This window comes from Oncorhynchus clarkii, chromosome 14, assembly GCF_045791955.1.
Source record: "Oncorhynchus clarkii lewisi isolate Uvic-CL-2024 chromosome 14, UVic_Ocla_1.0, whole genome shotgun sequence".
Taxonomy (NCBI): domain Eukaryota; kingdom Metazoa; phylum Chordata; class Actinopteri; order Salmoniformes; family Salmonidae; genus Oncorhynchus; species Oncorhynchus clarkii.
Window position 1 is genome coordinate 16,912,607 of NC_092160.1, and position 23,328 is coordinate 16,935,934.

At 42.3% G+C, this 23,328-nt stretch overlaps 1 protein-coding gene across 1 annotated transcript in view; it reads left to right on the plus strand.

Moving 5' to 3' along the window:
- The first annotated feature begins 433 nt into the window (after positions 1-433).
- Positions 434-23,328, plus strand: part of LOC139366354 (teneurin-3) — a 147,973-nt gene continuing 125,078 nt past the window's right edge. Inside the window, exons 1-2 of the mRNA XM_071103736.1 lie at positions 434-689; positions 3,026-3,301. Of these exons, the coding sequence (XP_070959837.1) occupies positions 434-689; positions 3,026-3,301 (532 nt within the window). The remainder of the gene's footprint in view (positions 690-3,025; positions 3,302-23,328) is intronic.

The following is a 23,328-nucleotide window of genomic DNA, read 5'->3' on the forward strand; positions in this document are numbered from 1 at the left end:
GAGATGGTGGTGGTGTGATTGGGCTCACGGGTGGGGTTTGAGAGGTGGTGGGTGGAGTGGGTTTACGGGTGGGGTTTGAGAGATGGTGGTGGTGTGATTGGGCTTACGGGTGGGGTTTGAGAGATGGTGGTGGTGTGATTGGGCTCATGGGTGGGGTTTGAGAGGTGGTGGGTGTCAGTGGGCTTACGGGTGGGGTTTGAGAGGTGGTGGGTGTGAGTGGGAGCTTTTGAAGATTAAGTTGGGGGATTAGTGTTATCTGAGCTTCTCCCCTCTCCCCTCTCTGTTTTCTAGGTAGAGCCAAATGGGGCTAAGTGGACAGACAGACAGAAATACAGACGGATAGACAGAGGGACAGATTTACCAACGGCGTAAACCGGAGTGGAATATCCCAAAGCGAGCGTCTCAGGAGAGAAGGACACAGTATGCAGGCAGCATGGAACAGGTGAAGGAGCAGCAGCCTTTCTGCTCACTCTCCAAGAGCCAGAGAGAGAGAGACCGTGAAAGGGAGAGGGAACGGCGTCACACTGCATCATCAACAGACCAAGAAGGGGCCTGCCGTGTGCCAACCCAGAAGTCCTACAGCTCTAGCGAGACGCTGCAGGCCTACGACCATGACCCCGCCCGGCTGCTGTTCTCAGGCCGAGTCAAGGAGATGGCCCACCAAGAGACCAATGACTACAGCAGGCCAGGTCAGTACAGCCACAGCCCTATTCCAATAATATGAAAGGATGGTTCATAATAGGTCTGCTGTTTGGATATCATTTGTTTCATGCGTGTACTTTTTAAACATACTTAATTAACTTGGGAACACATGGAGTTTGGTATAATAAAAAAAATTGCAAGGTGTATTATAGAATTGAAATTAATTGTCTGCTGTTGAGATCATTGACATAGGAAAGATAGATAGAGAGATACTATATTAGTAAGTTTATCATTCTTTCATAGGGCCTCCCATGGGTTTCCTTGAAAACTTTATCTTGGTAATGCATGATCCATTAACCAGCATTCATAGTTCGTCATTTGAGGTTTGTATTACTCCATGATGAACAGTAGAGCTCTTATCAATCTGTGCAGTATGTACAGATCCAAACGAAATGATCGCGCTCCACTTGACGTACCGTTGATAATTACCCATTGAACTGCTGAGGAAATAACCCACCGTTGTAATTGGTTGTTGGCAATTGGTAGGAAATGTTCATAATAAGAAAAAAGTTGGTTGGTTTATTTTAGTGTCATAGACGATTCTTGATTTTCTAAAATTGCATATTTTATGGCATATTTCTCATTGATGTCTGCTAATTGGCGCCAACTGGAAATGAATTGCATTCTAATTAGGCTGTGGGAAGAATGTTCATTTCCCCTTTATTTCTAGATCAAATTACAACCTTTAATGAAAAGGTAATGAGCGATTAGACTTATTATCACTTCAATTATCAATAATTGTTATCTACACATTTCAAAGTTGTATCTGTTTTTAAAATTAAATTCACACCTTAAGTCAAATGTATAGTTTAAGGTTATTAATTGTCTTTTGAAGTTTTTAACACGACATACAATATTGTCAAAGTCCGGAATCGCTCCCCTGCAGTTTTTTCTTTAAAATGTTCTTTGTCAATTTCACTTGTTTAAATGTTTTCTTTCATGAAATAACCAGTAAACTAAATCAAATGACAGTTTTAAATGAATTTATTCATTGCTAATTTACTTACATTAATCTTGCTCCCTGTCTTGTCTGCACTAATGATATTTCTATATTAATGTGGATAAAATACATGTCTGTAATCTTATGCAGCATGACATTACATTCTCTATTATTCAGCTAGCTGAATACATTTTTTTTATAGAATGACTTTGAATGTATATATGAAAACATATATATCGATAAATATATACACTGAAAAAGATTTTCCATCCAAACTTGTTTTAGTTCTGTCCACGCATTTAGAAATATAAATTCAGTGAAAAGTACATTAATTGTAGATTTTTGCTGTTTACTTCAGATTACATTCTTTTTTCTAAATCCAGCATTGACATCCTGTAAATTCCTTTGCATCTCTGTTTTTCACCATTTTGTTTCTCTATTAAATCAACACTTTAGATCCAGATTTACAAACAATTTAGACACAGAATTGTGGAACTCTTTCAATTTACAAAAAATAATAATTTGGGTGGTTGTACAATGAGTGGGAGTCTCTTTTCTCTGAGTACGCACCCACAGTTTTTAAGGAACTCAGTCTGGCTTTCGAAGGACTCTTGAAAGTTGTAATAGTAGAATGCACAAGGTGCAATTTGGAAATTGGGTCGTGCGTCATCAGTTTTCCTCTTGTCATGTCAGTCATTGCATACATTAGAGAGCTATTTATAACTTGTCAGAAATGTCCAGATCAACAAGCCCATGTCAGCTAACGTTTTTTTAGCCCATAGATTTTGCTGTAACGTTCAAGTCACTCAAATATCACATGAATACATGTTAGACATGGCAACATGAATAGAATTGCAAGAGAATGGACTTTAAAACTGCAAAATGTTCACTGCCCAGCTTGACAAAAGGTGTAGAATTGCAGGAAATAAGGTTTAAACCTGCAAAATGTTCTCTCCGCCAACAAGAGGGGTATGAACAGTTTGTGTCAAACCGTGCTTGTGCCCATAGAAATAGACGTGGCACGAGTGCACGGTGGGGGGGATGTTGTTTTCAGCAGAAGTCCTATCATCTTCCATCTTACTTGAATGTACAGTATGTCTGTTGTGACTTGTCTTCTGATTTACTGGTTGGCTTTTATTTTTGTGAGGCTTCTATTTGAGTTAAGCCTACTGCCCTTCTAAGAACAGACATTTTAAGAATCACACAAATATTTAAGCTACACATTTTGGCAAAATGGCAGTCATTGTAAATAAGGATTTGTTCTTAACTGACTTGCCTCGTTAAAAATAAAACAAAACGTCCGCACCTGATATTCTGGGTTTGGGATTGGGGTTTGATAACATTGTTAAATTATAGGCCTGCTATTTGGTTTTGTCTGTACAGGACAGGCCTTCTCGCTGAGGCAACTTGGGATATGTGAGGCCTCCACACGCAGAGGCCTGGCCCTCTGCCCTGAAACGGGCCTCTCGCACCCCCTTGGTAGCTACTCCAGAGGAACGGTCCCCACAAAGAATAATGAGCACACATCTCCGGAACGTACCATGGTTCTCTGGGGCAGGGGTGCCAAGTCAGGCCAAAGCTCATGCCTGTCTAGTCGCTCCAACTCGGCCATTACCCTGACAGACACGAAAATGGACAATAAGTCGGACAACGAAATTGGTGAGTCTGCCACACCTTTATTTGTTAATTGTGATCCCCCTTATTCCTGTTTTTGTGGAGGTTTAAGTATGAAGTTAATCGCACAACAAATGTGCAAACTAGTAAGCATTGTACCGGTAATATTTCATTGGTGCTCAGGAAATCTCTTTCATTGGTGGAAGCGATAAGCGGTGGATTCTGATTGGGCATGTGCAGCTGCTGTTTGGGGATAAAAGGCATGTTTCATGGCCTCTTGTGGATAAGAATTTGGTCTTCCAATTGAGTGTTTGGTAGTCACCTGGTCATCTCCACATGGAGGCAGGGGAGTTTGATCAAGTTTCCCCTTGGGCTAGTGTGTAATCAAAGATAGCTTTGTAAAGCGTCGGTCAGAGATTTCGCATAGAAATTCCACAGTAGTTGAACGAGCACACACAATAGCTGATTTAAGAAGGTTCAATGGTTTGAAGTGCAAATTTGATCATGCTCGAAACCCAAAACTTAAGACTGTGGTATTCTTTTGAAGGAAGATCTTCTGTGCATCAAATGCGGGATAAAAAAATATACATTTATGTTTATACTTATCAATATTGCTTTAAGTGATAAATGACTCTTTCATTTTGATTTAGAAAGGGTTTGTACTCAAACAAAAAGCGGTCTATACAGCTATCTAAAAACACAGTTATTTTGTTGCTTTTGTTGTGTATAGAATGTGAGGCACTTTCAGTGTATAATATTCCTTGCAAGTGATAACTTTTAAACTTTTTATCCGGCATTCGTCAATGACTTTACAAAAAGTACAATGTTTTGCCTCCAACTTTGTGATGTTATTGTCTATTACTTATTTATTCATGTCGTTGTGCAACAAATATTGTTGTATAATATTTTCTACACATCAGCCATGGTCTCAAATTTGTTCTTAGAGCAGTTTTGACAACTTTTGCTGCTGTTAAGCTAATTTGAGGAATACTTTTACCTTTAATGCTCTCAGAAAACATTGAAAATATATTTACCATAGTGGTATGTATTGTCATCTCATATGTTTGCTATCGCCATACTTTTCAATAAGTATTACCAAAGGTACAGAAGAAAGAGAGAGAGTAGTGGATTATCCAAGAATTATCCACAGACTTTCAACTGGCCAAAACATATAGAAAGGTCACATGGTACAAAGGAAATATTTTGTGTTCAGAGCAAGCAATTTATATTTTGGTTATGTTCCAGAGAGATATTCCATACCACACTTGAGACGTAGATCTGAGACGTGGATCTTTCGCCTCTCTTAAGTGCCTTTTTTCATTATATAACATTATTTTGTTTTATTATAGTCTCCAACTACTTTGTGACTACTACTGATGTAAAAAGGGCTTTATAAAATACATTTGCATTTGATTGGATGGAAAAACGTGTGGAAAATAAATTGATGCAAGGGTAGTGATCGGAAGGATTAATGCTCGCACCAAAGTCAACATCTGCTTGTTCACACACTTCAATTTCTGTGTCCTCATCTAGTTTTTTAAAGCCCCCATTATTCATGTGACGCCATATAATGTCATTCCAAATAACTCATTGATGACGTGTAATGGGAGTAAAATAAGACATTCAAGGCACCTAACAAGGTGTTTTCTTATCTATATCACTTTTCCTCCATGTTTGTTGCAGCTGTTACATGCGATCTCTGTGGCTCAGAAAGCGCATTGGAGTTAGCTGGCTTCAAAAGGCTCTGACCTGGCCTCCTACCCCCACTACCCCCCGCAGCCTCTCTCCTTTGGAGTCTCTTTTGGCGATGTCTGGAGTGCTGCCGCTCATTTGTTCTTGTTAGTGCGACTCCCCGCTGTGACTTTTATCTCGCCCAATTTCCACCCTATTATTTTAATCATAGGGAAAATAAGCAATACGTGCCACATCTTGTTCGCAGGTAGCGAAGCTACCACCCGTTAAGAAGGCGCGGAAAGATGCCCAGAGTTCTCAAATTTTAATTAAACCCTAACCACGGGTAACTTTTCCGTCACTTGTGCTTGTTTGTTCTTTTGTAGCTTAACCTTATTTGGATGTTTCGTTGTGAATGATAAGAGGTTCAGATCTTGACGTGTCATGCACTAATCAACAGCTACATTGTTGATTTGTTATCGTGTTATCCTTATCTTGAATCAGATGGCTACTTTTATTTTCAACTTGAGCAAAGGGGAAAAAGTAATCCTTTAATACTGCTTTAGATCTCATTCTTTCTCTCTTTTTGTCATGAAGCATTACACTTTCGACTTTCACTATTTAATGAAGCAGCTAAGAGGAATTACCCATCCAAAGGTTTCCATCAACTGAATATGCATGTGAAAGCCGTTACAAAGGGGCGTTCAGCTCCACTTATTCATAAATGAACTCAATATTTCATTGTAATTTGCACCGTTCTGGGCAGTCAGACACAGAAGACTACTACAGTCTTGGCAGACTGTCGGGCTATAGCATCTGCAACTGTTAATAACTGCCTGATCCAAGAGAAAGAAGACTAAGATTAAAGACTGTGTCTTTGCTGGCTGTGTTTCATTCCAAAAGAATCCAGAGAATTTAGGTCCAGATTGACAGATTTACTTTGTTGGTTGTGATGTTGGTTGTTTTGTTGGTTTGGGATGTTGGTTGTTTTGTTGGTTTGCGATGTTGGTTGTTTTGTTAGTTGGGATGTTGGTTATTTTGTTGGACTGTTGTGTTGGCCCTGATGATGGGTTATTGTCTGTTCAGCGTCTAATAACAGTGAACAAATTGATTGAGACAATTGTGCCGAATCGTACCCTGTCGACAACAAATCCAATGCCTTCTGAACCGATGTCCTCAAGAGCATTTTAACAGCTGTTTTAACATATTATTAATGCTATGTGTCTGTGACATTTCATCAGTGCAAAAATTGCAAAAGAAGTCCAATTTATCCAAACAATGAAGACAGCCACCAAAGACAGTTTTACACACCACTCTGAAATAGAGTATAACTCCTGGCTGCTTTGTGTGAACCCTTCCAGTAAAAGGTTAATTGAATTACACGAGAAGACATTGTAACATGCAGTGCAGCACAGCACACACCAGAGAGCTGTGGGTATATGAAAGCACCACACAGATACACACACACACACACACACACACGCACACGCACACGCACACGCACACACACACACACACACACACACACACACACACACGCACACACACACGCACACACACACACACTGGGAGTCTAACAAACAAAGGTTACACACCATCTGTCAACTCCTGCCTCAGATCCGCATCACATCATGATTACAGTGGAATCATTCTATTGATCACGGAAAATAAAAACACCCTCACACTGCCTATATAATTCAATATGGCCTAAGTTGTGAATATACAGAATAAGTAAAACCTTTAGTTTGGTCAAAGGCTCTGAACATCTGTGACGTTTTTGAAGAAGAGCTGAGAACGCATCAGTGTGTTTGAGCCACAGACCTTAGTGGCCTGAGTGCCGGCCACGTCCAACTCTTGTTATTTTCTCCTCTCCTGGTCCCATTGACTGCTCCCTCTCAGAAGAGTTGCCTTTATCTTTTGTCGGACCGTGTCAATGTATGTAGGACACTGGCTGCGTGATGTGTGTACAGCGCAGAGGTGTCATGGGGGTAACATGCTCATCCATCAACTGAACCCACACTGCTTTCTATTTTGGTGGAAGACAGAGAGAGCTTCGTGTGGAAGATTTCCTTGCTGTTTCATTGGGTAAAGGGTCAATTCCATTGGATCTAAACTTCTGTTACTTATTTGATAAGACTTGACTCATTTCTTTTTAACTCCTAGTGGAGAATAATTTATGCCCAATTCATACCTTGACGACCTCTTTTCTAAAATAGTTTTCAATTCATCCTGTGTGGTTACAGAGGAATTGAACCTGGCCTTGTTGTCCAAACCGATTGGGCTTGCCATTGTTGGTTAGCCGTTGGTAAGCAAAACATGCCATTGAGCTTGCCATTGTTGGTTAGCCGTTGGTAAGCAAAACATGCCATTGAGCTTGCCATTGTTGGATTGCCTTTGGTAAGCAGTTGCATACACCAGACAAGACTGCACAACATGCTATTATAATTAAGACCTACTCTAGCATTGTCAATTACCAGACCTGCTATTGACTGTACTATATAGAAAGGGCTCATTTCATTTCAATAGGCAGCCTGATGGAGTAGCTGTATTAGCCTCCAACATGGAAACAGTTAGGGGTCTATTTCTCAACACATGGCAACGGATTAGGCTGCGTGTTGGGGCTGTGGTGTATATAGAACTGTCTCAGAGCTACTTGTCCTTTTCCTTTCTTTTCAACAGAATTAGCATCATTAGCATATACTCAAGTGTAACATCATGTTCCTTGAATAATACAATGCAGAGCTAATTTCGATCGTTGGTGGCTTTTCCCCTGTTGATACACTGTGTTTTATTGCTGGAGCAATCTTAGCTTTTGTAGACATCAGATCAAATCAAACGCTACGGGTTAAGACTACTTGTCAAACTTGCCAAATCACATTGATGCTTATTGACGCTCCTATGTCGACTATATGTTTTGAATGACAGCTCTTCTCCGATGAGCTCAGATATTGAAAAGGAAGGAAAAATGGTTGACAAGCCATTATAATACTGTGTGTATCCCTGTAAATAAGATGGGAATTTATGGAAACATAAAAGCAGCTATAAAGAGTGAAAATAAAAATAAAAATAATTCTTAAATGGTATATTTTAAACATGAGTCACATGAGGGAAACTCACATTAAGATCAGTCTAATAGTCAGAGGACATGCATGCTGTGAATATGCATGCTAGGGGTGTGAACGTTTTAATGTTTCAGCGAAATTGGGATCCTTAACGTTAAGTGCCCAGAAACCTGCTCCTTTTATTCTCTGTTCCAAACGTGCTAGACGATCAGTTCATATAGCCTTTAGCTGTACCCTTATCCTACTTCTCCTCTGTTCCTCTGGTGATGTGGAGCTTAATCCAGGTCCTGCAGTGCCTAGCTCCACTCCCACTCCCCAGGTGCTTTCATTTGTTGACTTCTGTAACCGTAAAAGCCTTAGTTTCATGCATGCTAACATTAGGAGCCTACCCCCTAAGTTTGTTTAACTCGCAGCTTTAGCACACTCTGCCAACCTGGATCTCTTAGCTGTGTCTGAATCCTGGCTTAGAAAAACCACCAAAAACCCTGAAATCTCCATCGCTAAATATAACATTTCCCGCCAAGTTAGAACTGCCAAAGGGGGCGGTGTTGCAATCTACTGCAAAGATAGCCTACAGAGTTCTGTATTACTATCCAAGTCTGTGCCCACACAATTCGAGCTTCTACTTCTAAAAGTTCACCTTTCCAGAAACAAAACTCTCACTGTTGCCGCTTGCTATAGACCTCCCTCTGCCCCCAGCTGTGCCCTCGATACCATATGTGAATTGATTGCCCCCCATCTATCTTCTGAGCTCGTGCTACTAGGTGACCTAGGACATGCTTAACACCCCGGCCATCCTACAATCTAAGTTTGATGCCCTCATTCTCATACAAATTATCAATGAACCTACCAGGTACAACCCAAAATCCGTAAACACGGACACACTCATAGATGTCATCGTAACTAACTCGCCCTCCAAATACACCTCTGCTGTTTTCAATCAAGATCTCAGCGATCACTGCCTCATTGCCTGCATCTGTAATGGGTCTGCGACCAAACGAGCACCCCTCATCACTGTCAAACGCTCCCTAAAACACTTCTGCGAGCAGGCCTTTCTAGTCGACCTGGCCGGGGTATCCTGGAATGACATTGACCTCATCCCTTCAGCAGATGATACCTGGCTATTCTTTAAAAGTGCCTTCCTCACCATCTTAAATAAGCATGCCCCACTCAAAAAATGTAGAACTAGGAATAGATATAGTCCTTGGTTCACTCCAGAACTGTCTGCCCTTGACCAGCACAAAAACATCCTGTGGCGTTCTGCATTAGCATCGAATAGCCCCCGTGATATGCAACTTTTCAGGGAAGTTAGGAACAAATATACACAGGCAGTTAGAAAAGCTAAGGCTAGCTTTTTCAAACAGAAATTTGCATCCTGTAGTACTAATTCAAAAAAGTTCTGTGACACTGTAAAGTCCATGGAGAATAAGAGCACCTCCTCCCAGCTGCCCACTGCTCTGAGGCTAGGAAACACTGTTACCACTGATAAATCCACTATAATTGAGAATTTCAATAAGCATTTCTCTACAGCTGGCCATGCTTTCCACCTGGCTACCCCTACCCCGGTCAACTGCCCGGCACCCTCCACAGCAACCCGTCACAGCCCCACCATTTCTCCTTCACCCAAATCCAGATAGCTGATGTTCTGAAAGAGCTGCAAAATCTGGACCCATACAAATCTGGACCCATACAAATCAGCCGGGCTAGACAATCTGGACCCCCCCATCTATTTACCTACCTCATCCCCATACTGTATTTATTTATTTATCTTGCTCCTTTGCACCCCAGTATCTCTACTTGCACATTCATCTTCTGCACATCTACAATTCTAGTGTTTAATTGCTATATTGTAATTACTTTGCCACAATGGCCTATTTATTGCCTGAACTTACCTCATTTGCACTCACTGTATATAGACTTTTTCTTTTCTTTTGTTCAACTGTATTATTGACTGTTTGTTTAGTTTATTCCTGTATACCTGTATACTTTATACCTGTACATAGCCCATCTATAATTTAGCCCAAATAACTACCTCTTCCCCTACTCTATTTATTTATTTATTTAGCTCCTTTGCACCCCATTATTTCTATTTCTGCTTCGCACATTCTTCCCACTGCAAATCTACCATTCCAGTGTTTTAATTACTATATTGTATTTACTTCGCCACCATGATCTTTTCTTTGCCTTTACCGCCCTTATCTCACCTCATTTGCTCACATCGTACATAGACTTGTTTATACTGTATTATTGACTGTATGTTTGTTTTACTCCATGTGTAACTCTGTGTTGTTGTATGTGTCGAACTGCTTTGCTTTATCTGTCACGTTCTGACCATAGTTATTTTGTGTTTTCCTTGTTTTAGTGTTGGTCAGGACGTGAGCTGGGTGGGCATTCTATGTTGTATGTCTAGTTTGTCTATTTCTATGTTTGGCCTGATATGGTTCTCAATCAGAGGCAGGTGTTAGTCATTGTCTCTGATTGGGAACCATATTTAGGTAGCCTGTTTTGTGTTGGGTTTTGGTGGGTGGTTGTTTCCTGTCTTTGTGTTCTCTGCACCAGATAGGACTGTTTCGGTTTTGCCACGTTTGTTATTTTGTATTTGTGTAGTGTTCACGTTATCGTCTTTCATTAAACATGTTGAACACGAACTACGCTGCATTTTGGTCCTCCTCTCCTTCGACGGAAGAAAGCCGTGACAGAATCACCCACCAAAACAGGACCAAGCAGCGTGGTGACAGGCAGCGGCAGGAGGAGCAGCGCAATCAGGACTTCTGGACTTGGGAGGAGATCCTAGACGGGAAAGGACCCTGGGTACAGCCAGGAGAATATCGCCGCCCCAAAGAAGAGCTTGAGGCAGCGAAGGCGGAGTGGCGCTGGTATGAGGATGGAGCACGGCAGTGCGGATGGAAGCCCGAGAGTCAGCCCCAAAAATGTATTGGGGGGTGGCACACAGGAAGTGTGGCGAAGCCAGATAGGAGACCTGCGCCAACTTCCTGTGCTTACCGGAGGGCGAGAGAGACCGGGCAGGCACCATGTTATGCTGTGGAGCGCATGGTGTCCCCAGTGCGGGTGCATAGCCCGGTGCGGTACATACCAGATCCTCGTAACGGCCGGGCTAGAGTGGGCATCGAGCCAGGTGCCATGAAGCCGGCTCTACGCATCTGGTCTCCAGTGCGTCTCCTTGGGCCGGCGTACATGGAGCCAGCCTTACGCATGGTGTCCCCGGTTCACCTGCATAGCCCAGTGCGGGCTCTGGCGGCTCCTTGCAGACTGCCGGCTCTGGCGGCTCCTTGCAGACTGGCGGCTCTGACGGCACTGGCAGGGCGACAGGGAGCATTCAACCAGGTAAGGTTGGGCAGGCTCGGTCCTCAAGAGCTCCAGTGCGCCTGCACGGTCAGGTCTATCCAGTGCCACCTACACGCACCAGCCCTCCGGTGGCAGCCCCCCGCACCAGGCTTCCTGTGCGTGTCCAGAGCCCAGTACTCCCTGTTTCCCTTCCCCGCACTCACCCTGAGGTGCGTGTCTTCGGCCCAGTACCACCAGTGCCGGCATCACGTACCAGGCCTACAGTGCGCCTCGCCGGTCCAGAGCTGCTAGAGTCTCCCGTCTGTCATGAGCCGCCAGAGCCGCTAGTCTGCAAGGAGCCGCCAGAGCCGCCAGTCTGCAAGGAGCCGCCAGAGCCGCCAGTCTGCAAGGAACCGCCAGAGCTGCCAGTCTGCAAGGAGCCGCCAGTCTGCAAGGAGCCGCCAGAGCCGCCAGTCTGCAAGGAGCCGCCAGAGCCGCCAGTCTGCAAGGATCCACCAGAGCCGCCATTCAGCCAGGATCTGCCAGAGCCGCCAGTCAGCCAGGAGCTGCCAGAGCCGTCAGTCAGCCAGAAGCTGCCACGTTTGTTATTTTACATTTGTGTAGTGTTCACGTTATCGTCTTTCATTAAACATGTTGAACACGAACTACGCTGCATTTTGGTCCTCCTCTCCTTCGACGGAAGAAAGCCGCTACATTATCTTGGCCAGGTCGCAATTGTAAATGAGAACTTGTTCTCAACTAGCCTACCTGGTTAAATAAAGGTGAAATAAATCAATAAAAATAAAACATGTAGTAGAAAGGTCAACGTAACGTAGAGGAAATAGAGCAATTGAGATGATTGATGACAGTGACCAGGGAGGACAGTGTCACTTTCATTGTCAAACTCATTATATTATTATTATAGAGTCCTCCTCTTCTCATATTCTATTTCTTTTCAAGTACAGCCCAGCAGAAACACTCAATCATATGAACATTCACTCACTCACGCCCACACAAACTTTAGTACATGCACACACACATACTGTACACACGATGAGTGATACGGAACATCTTTAATCCTTAAATGTGAAGAATCTCTATTCTCCTTGACTGTATAGCGCTTCTTACAATGTACAAAACATCCCACGGCTATATATACTGAACAGAAATATAAACATTTCAACGACTTTACTGAGTTACATTTCATATAAGGAAATCAGTCAATTGAAATACATTCATTAGGCCCTGATCTATGGATTTCACATGACTGGGCAGGGGCACAGCCATAGGCCCACCCACTTCGGAACCAGGCTCACACACTGGGGAGCCAGGCCCAGCCAATCAGAATTAGTTTTTCGCCACAAACTGGCTGTATTACAAACAAAAATCATTCTCAGTTTCATTAGCTGCCCGGGTGGCTGGTCTCAGATGATCCGTCAGGTGAAGAAGCTAGATGGGGAGGTCCTGGGCTCGCGTGGTTACAAGTGGTCTGTGGTTGTGAGGCCATTTGGACGTACTGCCATATTCTCAAAAATTCTCTTCTATCAAGGCTTTCCACTAGACATTGCAACATTGCTGCGGTGCGGGGACTTGCTTCTATTCAGCCACAAGAGCATTAATGGAGTCGGGCACTGATGTTGGGCGATTAGGCCTGGCTCGCAGTCGGCATTATATTTCATCTCAAAGGTGTTCGATGGGGTTGAGATCAGGGCTCTGTGCAAGCCAGTCAAGTTCTTCCATGCCAATCTCGAGAGATCATTTCTGTATGGACCTCGCTTTATGCACACGAGCATTGTCATGCTGAAACAGGAAAGGGCCTTCCCCAAACTGTTGCCAAAAAGTTGAAAGCACAGAATCGTCTAGAATGTCATTATATGCTGTAGCATTAAGATTTCCCTTCAATGGAATTAAGTGGCCTAGCCTGAACCATGAAAAACATCCCCAGACCATTATTCTTTCTCCACCAAACGTTACAGTTGGCACAATGCATTCAGGCAGGTAGCATTCTCCCGGCATCCGCCAAACCCAGATTTGTCCGTTGGACTGCCAGATGGTGAAGCGTGATTCATCACTAGAGAGAACGTGTTTCCACTGCTCCAGAATCCAATAGCGGCGAGCTTTACACCAATCCAGCCAACACTTAGCTTTGCGCATGGTGATCTTAGGCTTGTGTGCGGCTGCTCGGCCATGGAAACCCATTTTGTGAAGCTTCCGACGAAAAGTTATTTTGCTGACGTTGCTTCCAGAGGCAGTTTGGAACTCGGTAGTGAGTGTTGCTACTGAAGACAGATGATTTTTACATGCTACATGCTTCAACACTCGGCGGCCAGTTCTGTGAGCTTGTGTGGCCTACCACTTCGTAGCTGAGCCGTTGTTACTCCTAGACGTTTCCACTTCACAATAGCAGCACTTACAGTTGACCGGGCAGCTCTAGCAGGGCAGACATTTGACTAACTGACTTGTTGGAAAGGTGGCATCCCATGACGGTGTCACGTTGAAAGTCACTGAGCTCTTCAGTACAGGCCATTCTACTGCCAAGTTTGTCAATGGAGATTGCATGTTTGTGTGCTCAATTTTATACATCTGTCATAAACTGGTGTGGCTGAAATAATTTAATCCACTAATTTGAAGGCTTGTCCATCTACTTTTGACCATGCAGTGTGTATATACTGTATGTACAGTATATATGTGTATGTGTGTGTGTGTGTGTGTGTGTGTGTGTGTGTGTGTGTGTGTTTGTCAAGGGGTCTGAATACTTTCCGAAGGCACTGTACATCCTTGACTTTTTCCACATTTTGTTGTGCTACAGTCTGAATTTAAAATTGATTATATTTATAGTTTTCACTGGCCTACACACAATACCCCATATTCTCAAAGTGGAATTATGTTTTTCGAAATAAAAAAATATAGAAATGAATGAAAAGCTGAAATGTCTTGACTCATTATGTTTTCTAAGCCTTTGTTATGAAAAGCCTAAATAAGTTCAGGAGTAAAAAGGGGCTTGTCAAGTCACATAATAAGTAGCATGGACTCACTCTGTGTGCAATAATAGTGTTTAACATGATTTTTGAATGACTACCTCATGTCTGTACCCCACACATACTGTAAGGTCCCTCAGTCGAGCAGTGAATTTCAAACACAGATTCAACCACAAAGACCACAAAGGTTTTCCAACGCCTCACAAATAAGGTACATATTTTGTAGATGGGTATAAAAAAACAGACATTTAATATCCCTTTGGGCATGGTGAAGTAATTCATTACACTTTGGATGGTGGATCAATACACCCAGTCACTACAAAGATACAGGCGTCCTTCCTATCTCAGTTGCCGGACAGCAAGGAAACCGCTCAGCGATTTCACCATGAGGCCAATGGTGACTTTAAAACCGTTACGGAGTTTAATGGCTGTGATAGGAGAAAACTGGGATGGATCAACAACATTGTAGTTACTCCCCAATACTTACCTAATTGATAGAGTGAAAAGAAGGAAGCCTATAGATGATAACAAATATTCCAAATCATGCATACTGTTTGCAACAAGGCACTAAAGTAATACTGCAAAAAATGTGGCAAAGCAATTCACTTTTTGTCCTGAATACAAAGTGTTATGTTTGGAGCAAATCCAATACAACCCATTACTTAGTACCACTCTCCATATTTTCAAGCGTAATGGTGGCTGCATCATTTATGGGTATTCTTGTAATCGTTATGGACTGGGGAGTTTTTCAGGATAAAAAATACATGGAATGGAACTTAGCACAGGCAAAATCCTAGAGGAAAACCTGGTTCAGTTTCAACCAGACACTGGGAGATTCATCTTTCAGCTGGACAATTACCTAAAATGCAAAACCAAATCTACACTGGAGTTGCTTACCAAGAAGACAATGAATGTTGCTGAGTGGCCGAATTACAGTTTTGACTTAAATCTGCTTTAAAATCTATGGCAAGACTAGCAATGAACAACAAAATGTGAAATAAGTCAAGGGGTATGAATACTTTCTGAAGGCACTGTATATATATGTGTGTGTGTGTGTGTGTATATACATATATATATATATATATATATATATATATATATATATATATATATCATCATCGGCCACAATTGGTGGCTGACTAAATACTTTTTGCCCCACTGTGTGTGTGTGTGTATATATATATACATATACACACACACACACACACACAGTGGGGCAAAAAGTATTTAGTCAGCCACCAATTGTGCAAGTTCTCCCACTTAAAAAGATGAGAGAGGCCTGTAATTTTCATCATAGGTACACTTCAACTATGCCAGACAAAATGAGAAAGAAATCCAGAAAATCACATTGTAGGATTTTTTATGAATTTATTTGCAAATTATGGTGGAAAATAAGTATTTGGTCAATAACAAAAATGTATCTCAATACTTTGTTATATACCCTTTGTTGGCAATGACAGAGGTCAAATGTTTTCTGTAAGTCTTCACAAGATTTTCACACACTGTTGCTGGTATTTTGGCCCATTCCTCCATGCAGATCTCCTCTAGAGCAGTGATGTTTTGGGGCTGTTGCTTGGCAACACAGACTTTCAACTCCCTCCAAAGATTTTCTATGGGGTTGAGATCTGGAGACTGGCTAGGCCACTCCAGGACCTTGAAATGCTTCTTACCAAGCCACTCCTTCGTTGCCCGGGCGGTGTGTTTGGGATCATTGTCATGCTGAAAGACCCAGCCACGTTTCATCTTCAATGTCCTTGCTGATGGAAGGAGGTTTTCACTCAAAATCTCACGATACATGGCCCCATTCATTCTTTCCTTTACACGGATCAGTCGTCCTGGTCCCTTTGCAGAAAAACCCAAAGCATGATGTTTCCACCCCCATGCTTCACAGTAGGTATGGTGTTCTTTGGATGCAACTCAGCATTCTTTGTCCTCCAAACACGACGAGTTGTTTTTACCAAAAAGTTATTTTCTGGTTTCATCTGACCATATGACATTCTCCCAATCTTCTTCTGGATCATCCAAATGCTCTCTAGCAAACTTCAGACGGGCCTGGACATGTACTGGCTTAAGCAGGGGGACACGTCTGGCACTGCAGGATTTGAGTCCCTGGCGGCGTAGTGTGTGGTAGACTTTGTTACTTTGGTCCCTGCTCTCTGCAGGTCATTCACTAGGTCCCCCCGTGTGGTTCTGGGATTTTTGCTCACCGTTCTTGTGATCATTTTTGACCCCACGGGGTGAGATCTTGCGTGGAGCCCCAGATCGAGGGAGATTATCAGTGGTCTTGCATGTCTTCCATTTCCTAATAATTGCTCCCACAGTTGATTTCTTCAAACCAAGCTGCTTACCTATTGCAGATTCAGTCTTCCCAGCCTGGTGCAGGTCTACAATTTTGTTTCTGGTGTCCTTTGACAGCTCTTTGGTCTTGGCCATAGTGGAGTTTGTAGTGTGACTGTTTGAGGTTGTGGACAGGTGTCTTTTATACTGATAACAAGTTCAAACAGGTGCCATTAATACAGGTAATGAGTGGAGGGCAGAGGAGACTCTTAAATAAGAAGTTACAGGTCTTTGAGAGGCAGAAATCTTGCTTGTTTGTAGGTGACCAAATACTTATTTTCCACCATAATTTGCAAATAAATTCATTCAAAATCCTACAATGTGATTTTCTGGATTTTTTTCTTCTCATTTTGTCTGTCATAGTTGAAGTGTACCTATGATGAAAATTACAGGCCTCTCTCATCTTTTTAAGTGGGAGAACTTGCACAATTGGTGGCTGACTAAATACTATTTTGCCCCCACTGTATATATTCCTGACAATGACATTGCTCATCCTGATATTTCTTAATTTCTTTCTTTTTAACTTTTTGGACAATGTGTGTATAGTTTTGTATTGCTAGGTATTACTGCACTGTTGGAGCTAGAGACAAAAGCATTTCGCTGCACCTGTGTACTCAACCAATGAACTTTGAACAGTTGATTGAACTTGTTTCCCTTTGAATGGTTTACTTCTGAAAGGGGTAAATTCACTTTAAGAATATAAAATATTTTATTTTGGTCGATTATGGGAATGTTTTGGTCTTTTAGTAACTTTCAGCAGTCTCTGTCTAGCTACTGTCTTATATTATAATTTGGTTTGATTGACCACAGTCCCCCAAAAAATCTCTTTCCCAAGCCGTTCCTGAAGATATGTTCTCAGTCAATTTACCTGTAACAGTAAGAGTTAAAAATAAAACTGTGAGCTTCCGGTACTTGACGCATACCATATCCCATCCTGGGACGATGTGTGGTGTATTAATATGGCCTGCAGTGGTAACAGTGGAGGTCACTCCGATAAATTGTTCAGGTTGCCTTTTAGCAGCTCGGTCACAGCCCATTTATCTTGTTACCCCACTCTATCCATTTAGTGGTCTCAATAGTGGGATTAGACAATGGAGCAGCACCAGGCACCCAATGACGGAGCCTGGCAAATAGGTTGTAGTGTTGCCTTAGCTATTGTTATTTTTTTCTTTCTCTTGGTTTTTGAAGGATCTGTCTGTTTTCTGGAATAAGTCTTCATGTGTTTATATTTTCGCTCAGGAAAAGTGAGTTATAGTTATTTTCGTAGACAAGGATTAATCGGTCTTGATCGGGCGAGGCAAATAGGCGGTGTCAAAATGAACCTTGAAATGAAGAGGGAAAATAGAAATGCTATATCAGGTTGTTTTGGTTTGATGTGTGGAACTGCACACTAACCCTCCCATCAATTATCAAAGCTAAAACTCATTTCAGCCCCCTCAGCACTGCATAGAATTGTCTCTTTCAGTACCATTCAAACACATATATAAAAACATGAATTGAAGTGGCAAGGACACTGTAGAAATAAATATTCCTTAGATAATTGGAAGATTATTTCCTCCTCTACAGTTGTTGAGAGAGAATGGTCTCCCTTTAATGTGGTGTGTTGTGTTGACTGAGTAACCTGAGACTTCTACTGCATCCAGAGAGGAATATATACACTGAGAAACAGCAATTAATTCCGTTCTCAGTGCTGCCATGGGGTTTCTGCTATTGCCTATGGTGGTGATGTTAAAAGGTGTAGTTGTAAGCTTCTATTTTCTATTATAAGTGTGGAAGTCCTCCAAAACACCAACAAACAAGCCGGAAGGAGTCTTTGTAAGTGCAAACTCAAAGAAGAAAAGGTAATGGTGCCTTGATTGGAGCAAATAGAGCATTTTTGTGTTTTGTTTCAGCCATGATTGTGTATGTAGGCTTCAGTAATGCACCCTACAACCGCAGGGGAAAATGAGCTGTGGAGTGCATCTTCAAGGATGGTGTAGAAATGGGGTCTGGGGAAATTGGCATACTATCATTATTATACAGTGATGATTGGAATTTGCCTTCTTTCGTGGATGGAAGATGATCATAGTTATCCTGCCAACAATAGGACATTCACATTTGGTAGTCATTCCCATTTAGAAACAATCAGCACCCTGGTTTTTCATCCATCCCTTGCAATCAAAGCAAATATTTTAATGGTGCAAAGTACCTGTTTCCTGACCCTCTTTTGGACTTTGAGAGTCTTGAAAAAGACACATTTAGTCTACTCAGACTCCTTCTCGACCAAGCTGTTTGTTTTCCAATCACTTAAAAGATGCACCAAGGGATAGCACAATCTTTCTAGAGTTTGCTCTTTAAATAAGTATGGGGATGACATTTGGGACTTCATTATAATGGCTGCAGAGAGATTTTTTCTCCCGTCCCTCTGCTGCATAACAGAAGAAATGTACTGTGGCTGAACAACATTACTCACAAATAATACACTACAGTCTGCCTCACACAGAAGCTGTGTTACATTTGAGATAAAGCTTTGGTGGTGGGGCTGATAACATGATACATATTACATTACATCATCCTAGCATTCTGTTGCCATATATCAGCTTCCCTTTTGAAATATGGCCTGCTGCCCTGTTCCTGTTTCTGCACCAATGTGAACTTCCTCCTACAGCACAGCAACACATAGACACTGTTTAGTGGGCTAGCTGTTCACACATTTAATATAGTGGTGTAGAGAAAGTCCAGTATTTGAAATCAAATGTTGTACAACACCAAATCAAATAATGAATTCCTTGCTTTTCCTGTGGTCCAAACACGCTTCCCTGCCAAAATGGATACACTGGAGGTTAGGGTCAGGCAGTAACCAGATGTTCATACCTTCATACTGTTCCTTACTGCCAGTGCAAACAAGGGGCACTATTGTTTTCAAAATGTTTTTTTTTTTGACGCACAAAACAAATTTAGGCAGTAGGGATCCTGATCCAGGAGGAGATTGATTGTCTCTGCTGTAACCATAAAGGTTGATCTTGCAAGCTAGCCACTTAGCTAGCAAGTTATGCACAATTTAGATCAATGTTTCTCAAACTTGCCCTAACACTACACAACTGATGATTAGTTCATTATTTGAATCAGCTGTGTAGTGCTAGGGCAAAAAACAAAATGTGCACCCCTTGGGAAACCCTGTCTTAGATAGTTAATTTATAGTTAGTTATAAGCAGTGTCGTAGCAACCACTGCTTGTATACAGTATATATTTTTACAGTATTGAAAATCATACCGTCGGTATTTCATATGTATGTATATGGCATGGATATGGTATGTGTATGTGTATGGTATGTATATGGTATGTGTATGGTATGTACACTACCGGTCCAAAGTTTTAGAACACCTACTCATTCAAAGGTTTTTCTTGGGGCAGCAGGTAGCCTAGTGGTTAGAGCGTTGGACTTGTAACCGAAAGGTTGCAGATCAAATCGCCGAGCTGACAAGGTACAAATCTGTCGTTCTGCCCCTGAACAAGACAGTTAACCCACTCTTCCGAGGCCGTCATTGAAAATAAGAATTTGTTCTTACTGACTTTGCTAGTTAAATAAAGGTAAAAAATATAAAATGTTTTTCTTTATTTGACTATTTTCAACATAGTAGAATAATAGTGAAGATGTCAAAACTATGAAATAACACATATGGAATCATGTAGTAACCAAAAACGTGTTAAACAAATTCAAATATACTTTATATTTAAGATTCTTCAAATAGCCACCCTTTGTCTTGATGACAGCTTTGTACACTCTGTCTGACTCGTCCCAAACCATCTCAATTTGTTTGAGGTCGGGGAATGTGAAGGCCAGGTCATCTGATGCAGCCCTCCATCACTCTCCTCCTGGGTAAAATAGCCCTTACACAGCCTGGAGGTGTGTTGAGTGATTGTCCTGTTGAAACACAAATGATAGTCCCACTAAGCCCAAACCAGATGGGATGGCGTATCACTGCAGAATGCTGTGGTAGCCATGCTGGTTAACTTTTCACACGTACCAACACTCGGGTGAGATCATTCTACAGTGGTCTGAGGACCCAATATTTGGCATGGGTCCTCGGAGATCCTCAAAAGGTTCTACAGCTGCAACATCGAGAGAATCCTGACTGGTTGCATTACTGCCTGGTACGGCAGCTGCTCGGCCTCCGACCGCAAGGCACTAAGACGGGTAGTGCGTACGGCCCAGTACATCACTGGGGCTAAGCTGCCTGCCATCCAGGACCTCTACACCAGGCGGTGTCAGAGGAAGGGCCTAAAAATGGTCAAAGACCCCAGCCAACCCAGTCATAGACTGTTCTCTCTACTACCGCATGGCAAGCGGTACCGGAGTGCCAAGTCTAGGACAAAAAGGATTCTCAACAGTTTTTACCCCAAAGCCATAAGACTCCGAACAAGTAATCAAATGGCTAGCCGGACTATTTGCATTGTGTGCCCTCCCAATCCCTCTTTTACGCTGCTGCTACTCTCTGTTTATCATATACAGTGGGGAGAACAAGTATTTTATACACTGCCGATTTTTGCAGGCTTTCCTACTTACAAAGCATGTAGAGGTCTGATTTTTATCATAGGTATACATCAACTGTGAGAGACGGAATCTAAAACAAAAATACAGAAAATCCCATTGTATGATTTTTAAGTAATTAATTAGCATTTTATTGCATGACATAAGTATTTGATCACCTACCAACCCGTAAGAATTCCGGCTCTCACAGACCTGTTACTTTTTCTTTAAGAAGCCCTCCTTTTCTCCACTACACTTTGAACTCGTTACCTGTATAAAAGACACCTGTCCACACACTCAATCAAACAGACTCCAACCTCTCCACAATGGCCATGACCAGGGGGCTGTGTAAGGACATCAGGGATAAAATTGTAGACCTGCACAAGGCTGGGATGGGCTACAGGACAATAGGCAAGCCGCTTGGTGAGAAGGCAACAACTGTTGGCGCAATTATTAGAAAATGGAAGAAGTTCAAGATGACGGTCAATCACCCTCGGTCTGGCGCTCCATGCAAGATCTCACCTCGTGGGGCATCAATGATCTTGAGGAAGGTGAGGGATCAGCCCAGAACTACACGGCAGGATCTGGTCAATGACCTGAAGAGAGCTGGGACCACAGTTTCAAAGAAAACCATTAGTAACACACTACGCCGTCATGGATTAAAATCCTGCAGCGCACGCAAGGTCCCCCTGCTCAAGCCAGCGCATGTCCAGGCCCGTCTGAAGCTTGCCAATGACCACCTGGATGATCCAGAGGAGGAATGGGAGAAGGTCATGTGGTCTGATGAGACAAAAATTTAGCTTTTTGGTCTAAACTCCACTCGCCGTGTTTGGAGGAAGAAGAAGGATGAGTACAACCCCAAGAACACCATCCCAACCGTGAAGCATGGAGGTGGAAACATCATTCTTTCGGGATGCTTTTCTGCAAAGGGGACAGGACGACTGCACCATATTGAGGGGAGGATGGATGGGGCCATGTATCGCAAGATCTTGGCCAACAACCTCCTTCCCTCAGTAAGAGCATTGAAGATGGATCGTGGCTGGGTCTTCCAGCATGACAACGACCCGAAACACACAGCCAGGTCAACTAAGGAGTGGCTCTGTAAGAAGCATCTCAAGGTCCTGGAGTGACCTAGCCAGTCTCCAGACCTGAACCCAATAGAAAATCTTTGGAGGGAGCTGAAAGTCCGTATTGCCCAGCGACAGCCCCGAAACCTGAAGGATCTGGAGAAGGTCTGTATGGAGGAGTGGGCCAAAATCCCTGCTGCAGTGTGTGCAAACCTGGTCAAGAACTACAGGAAACGTATGATCTCTGTAATTGCAAACAAAGGTTTCTGTACCAAATATTAAGTTCTGCTTTTCTGATGTATCAAATACTTATGTCACGCAATAAAATGCAAATGAATTACTTAAAAATCATACAATGTGATTTTCTGGATTTTTGTTTTAGATTCCATCTCTCACAGGAAGTGTACCTATGATAAAAATTACAGAACTCTACATGCTTTGTAAGTAGGAAAATCGGCAGTGTATCAAATACTTGTTCTCCCCACTGTATGCATCGTCACTTTAACTATACATTCATGTACCATACGGCTATCTGCATTGTGTCCCGCCACCCATCACCCGCCAAGCCCTCTTTTACGCTACTGCTACTCTCCGGTGCCTGTATATATCCTCATTACTGTTATAGCCTCGCTACTGTCTTTTTGCTGTTGTTTTTATTTCTTTACTTACCTATTGTTCACCTAATACTTTAAAAAAAACATATACTTTGCACTGTTGGTTAGCCTGTAAGTAAGCATTTCACTGTAATGTCTACACCTGTTGTAGTCGGCGCACGTGACAAATAAACTTTGATTTGATTTGTAGCGTAAGATCAAACCAGTGTGATTAGAATGCTTATTTAGAACTGCCAGTTTTAAATGACGCAACAATCAGCATTTGAGAAACACAGTCCTTACAAAGTTATGTCCAGAATGTGAGCAGTTTATTTTTTGATGCAATGTTCAGACATTCACAGAAGTATCTACAGCATAAAACAATCATCCAAACAGGAAAAATGTAGGCTACATTTGACCTAGTGCTAACTGAGGAAAGATTGACGTAATACAAGCGGTCAAATTTTAATAACTCTCGGCTGACATAAACTACAAATGAATTAGCTAATAGCAATTACTATTTATAATTAATCACATCACGTGTGAGCTCACCATTGATCAAAATAATT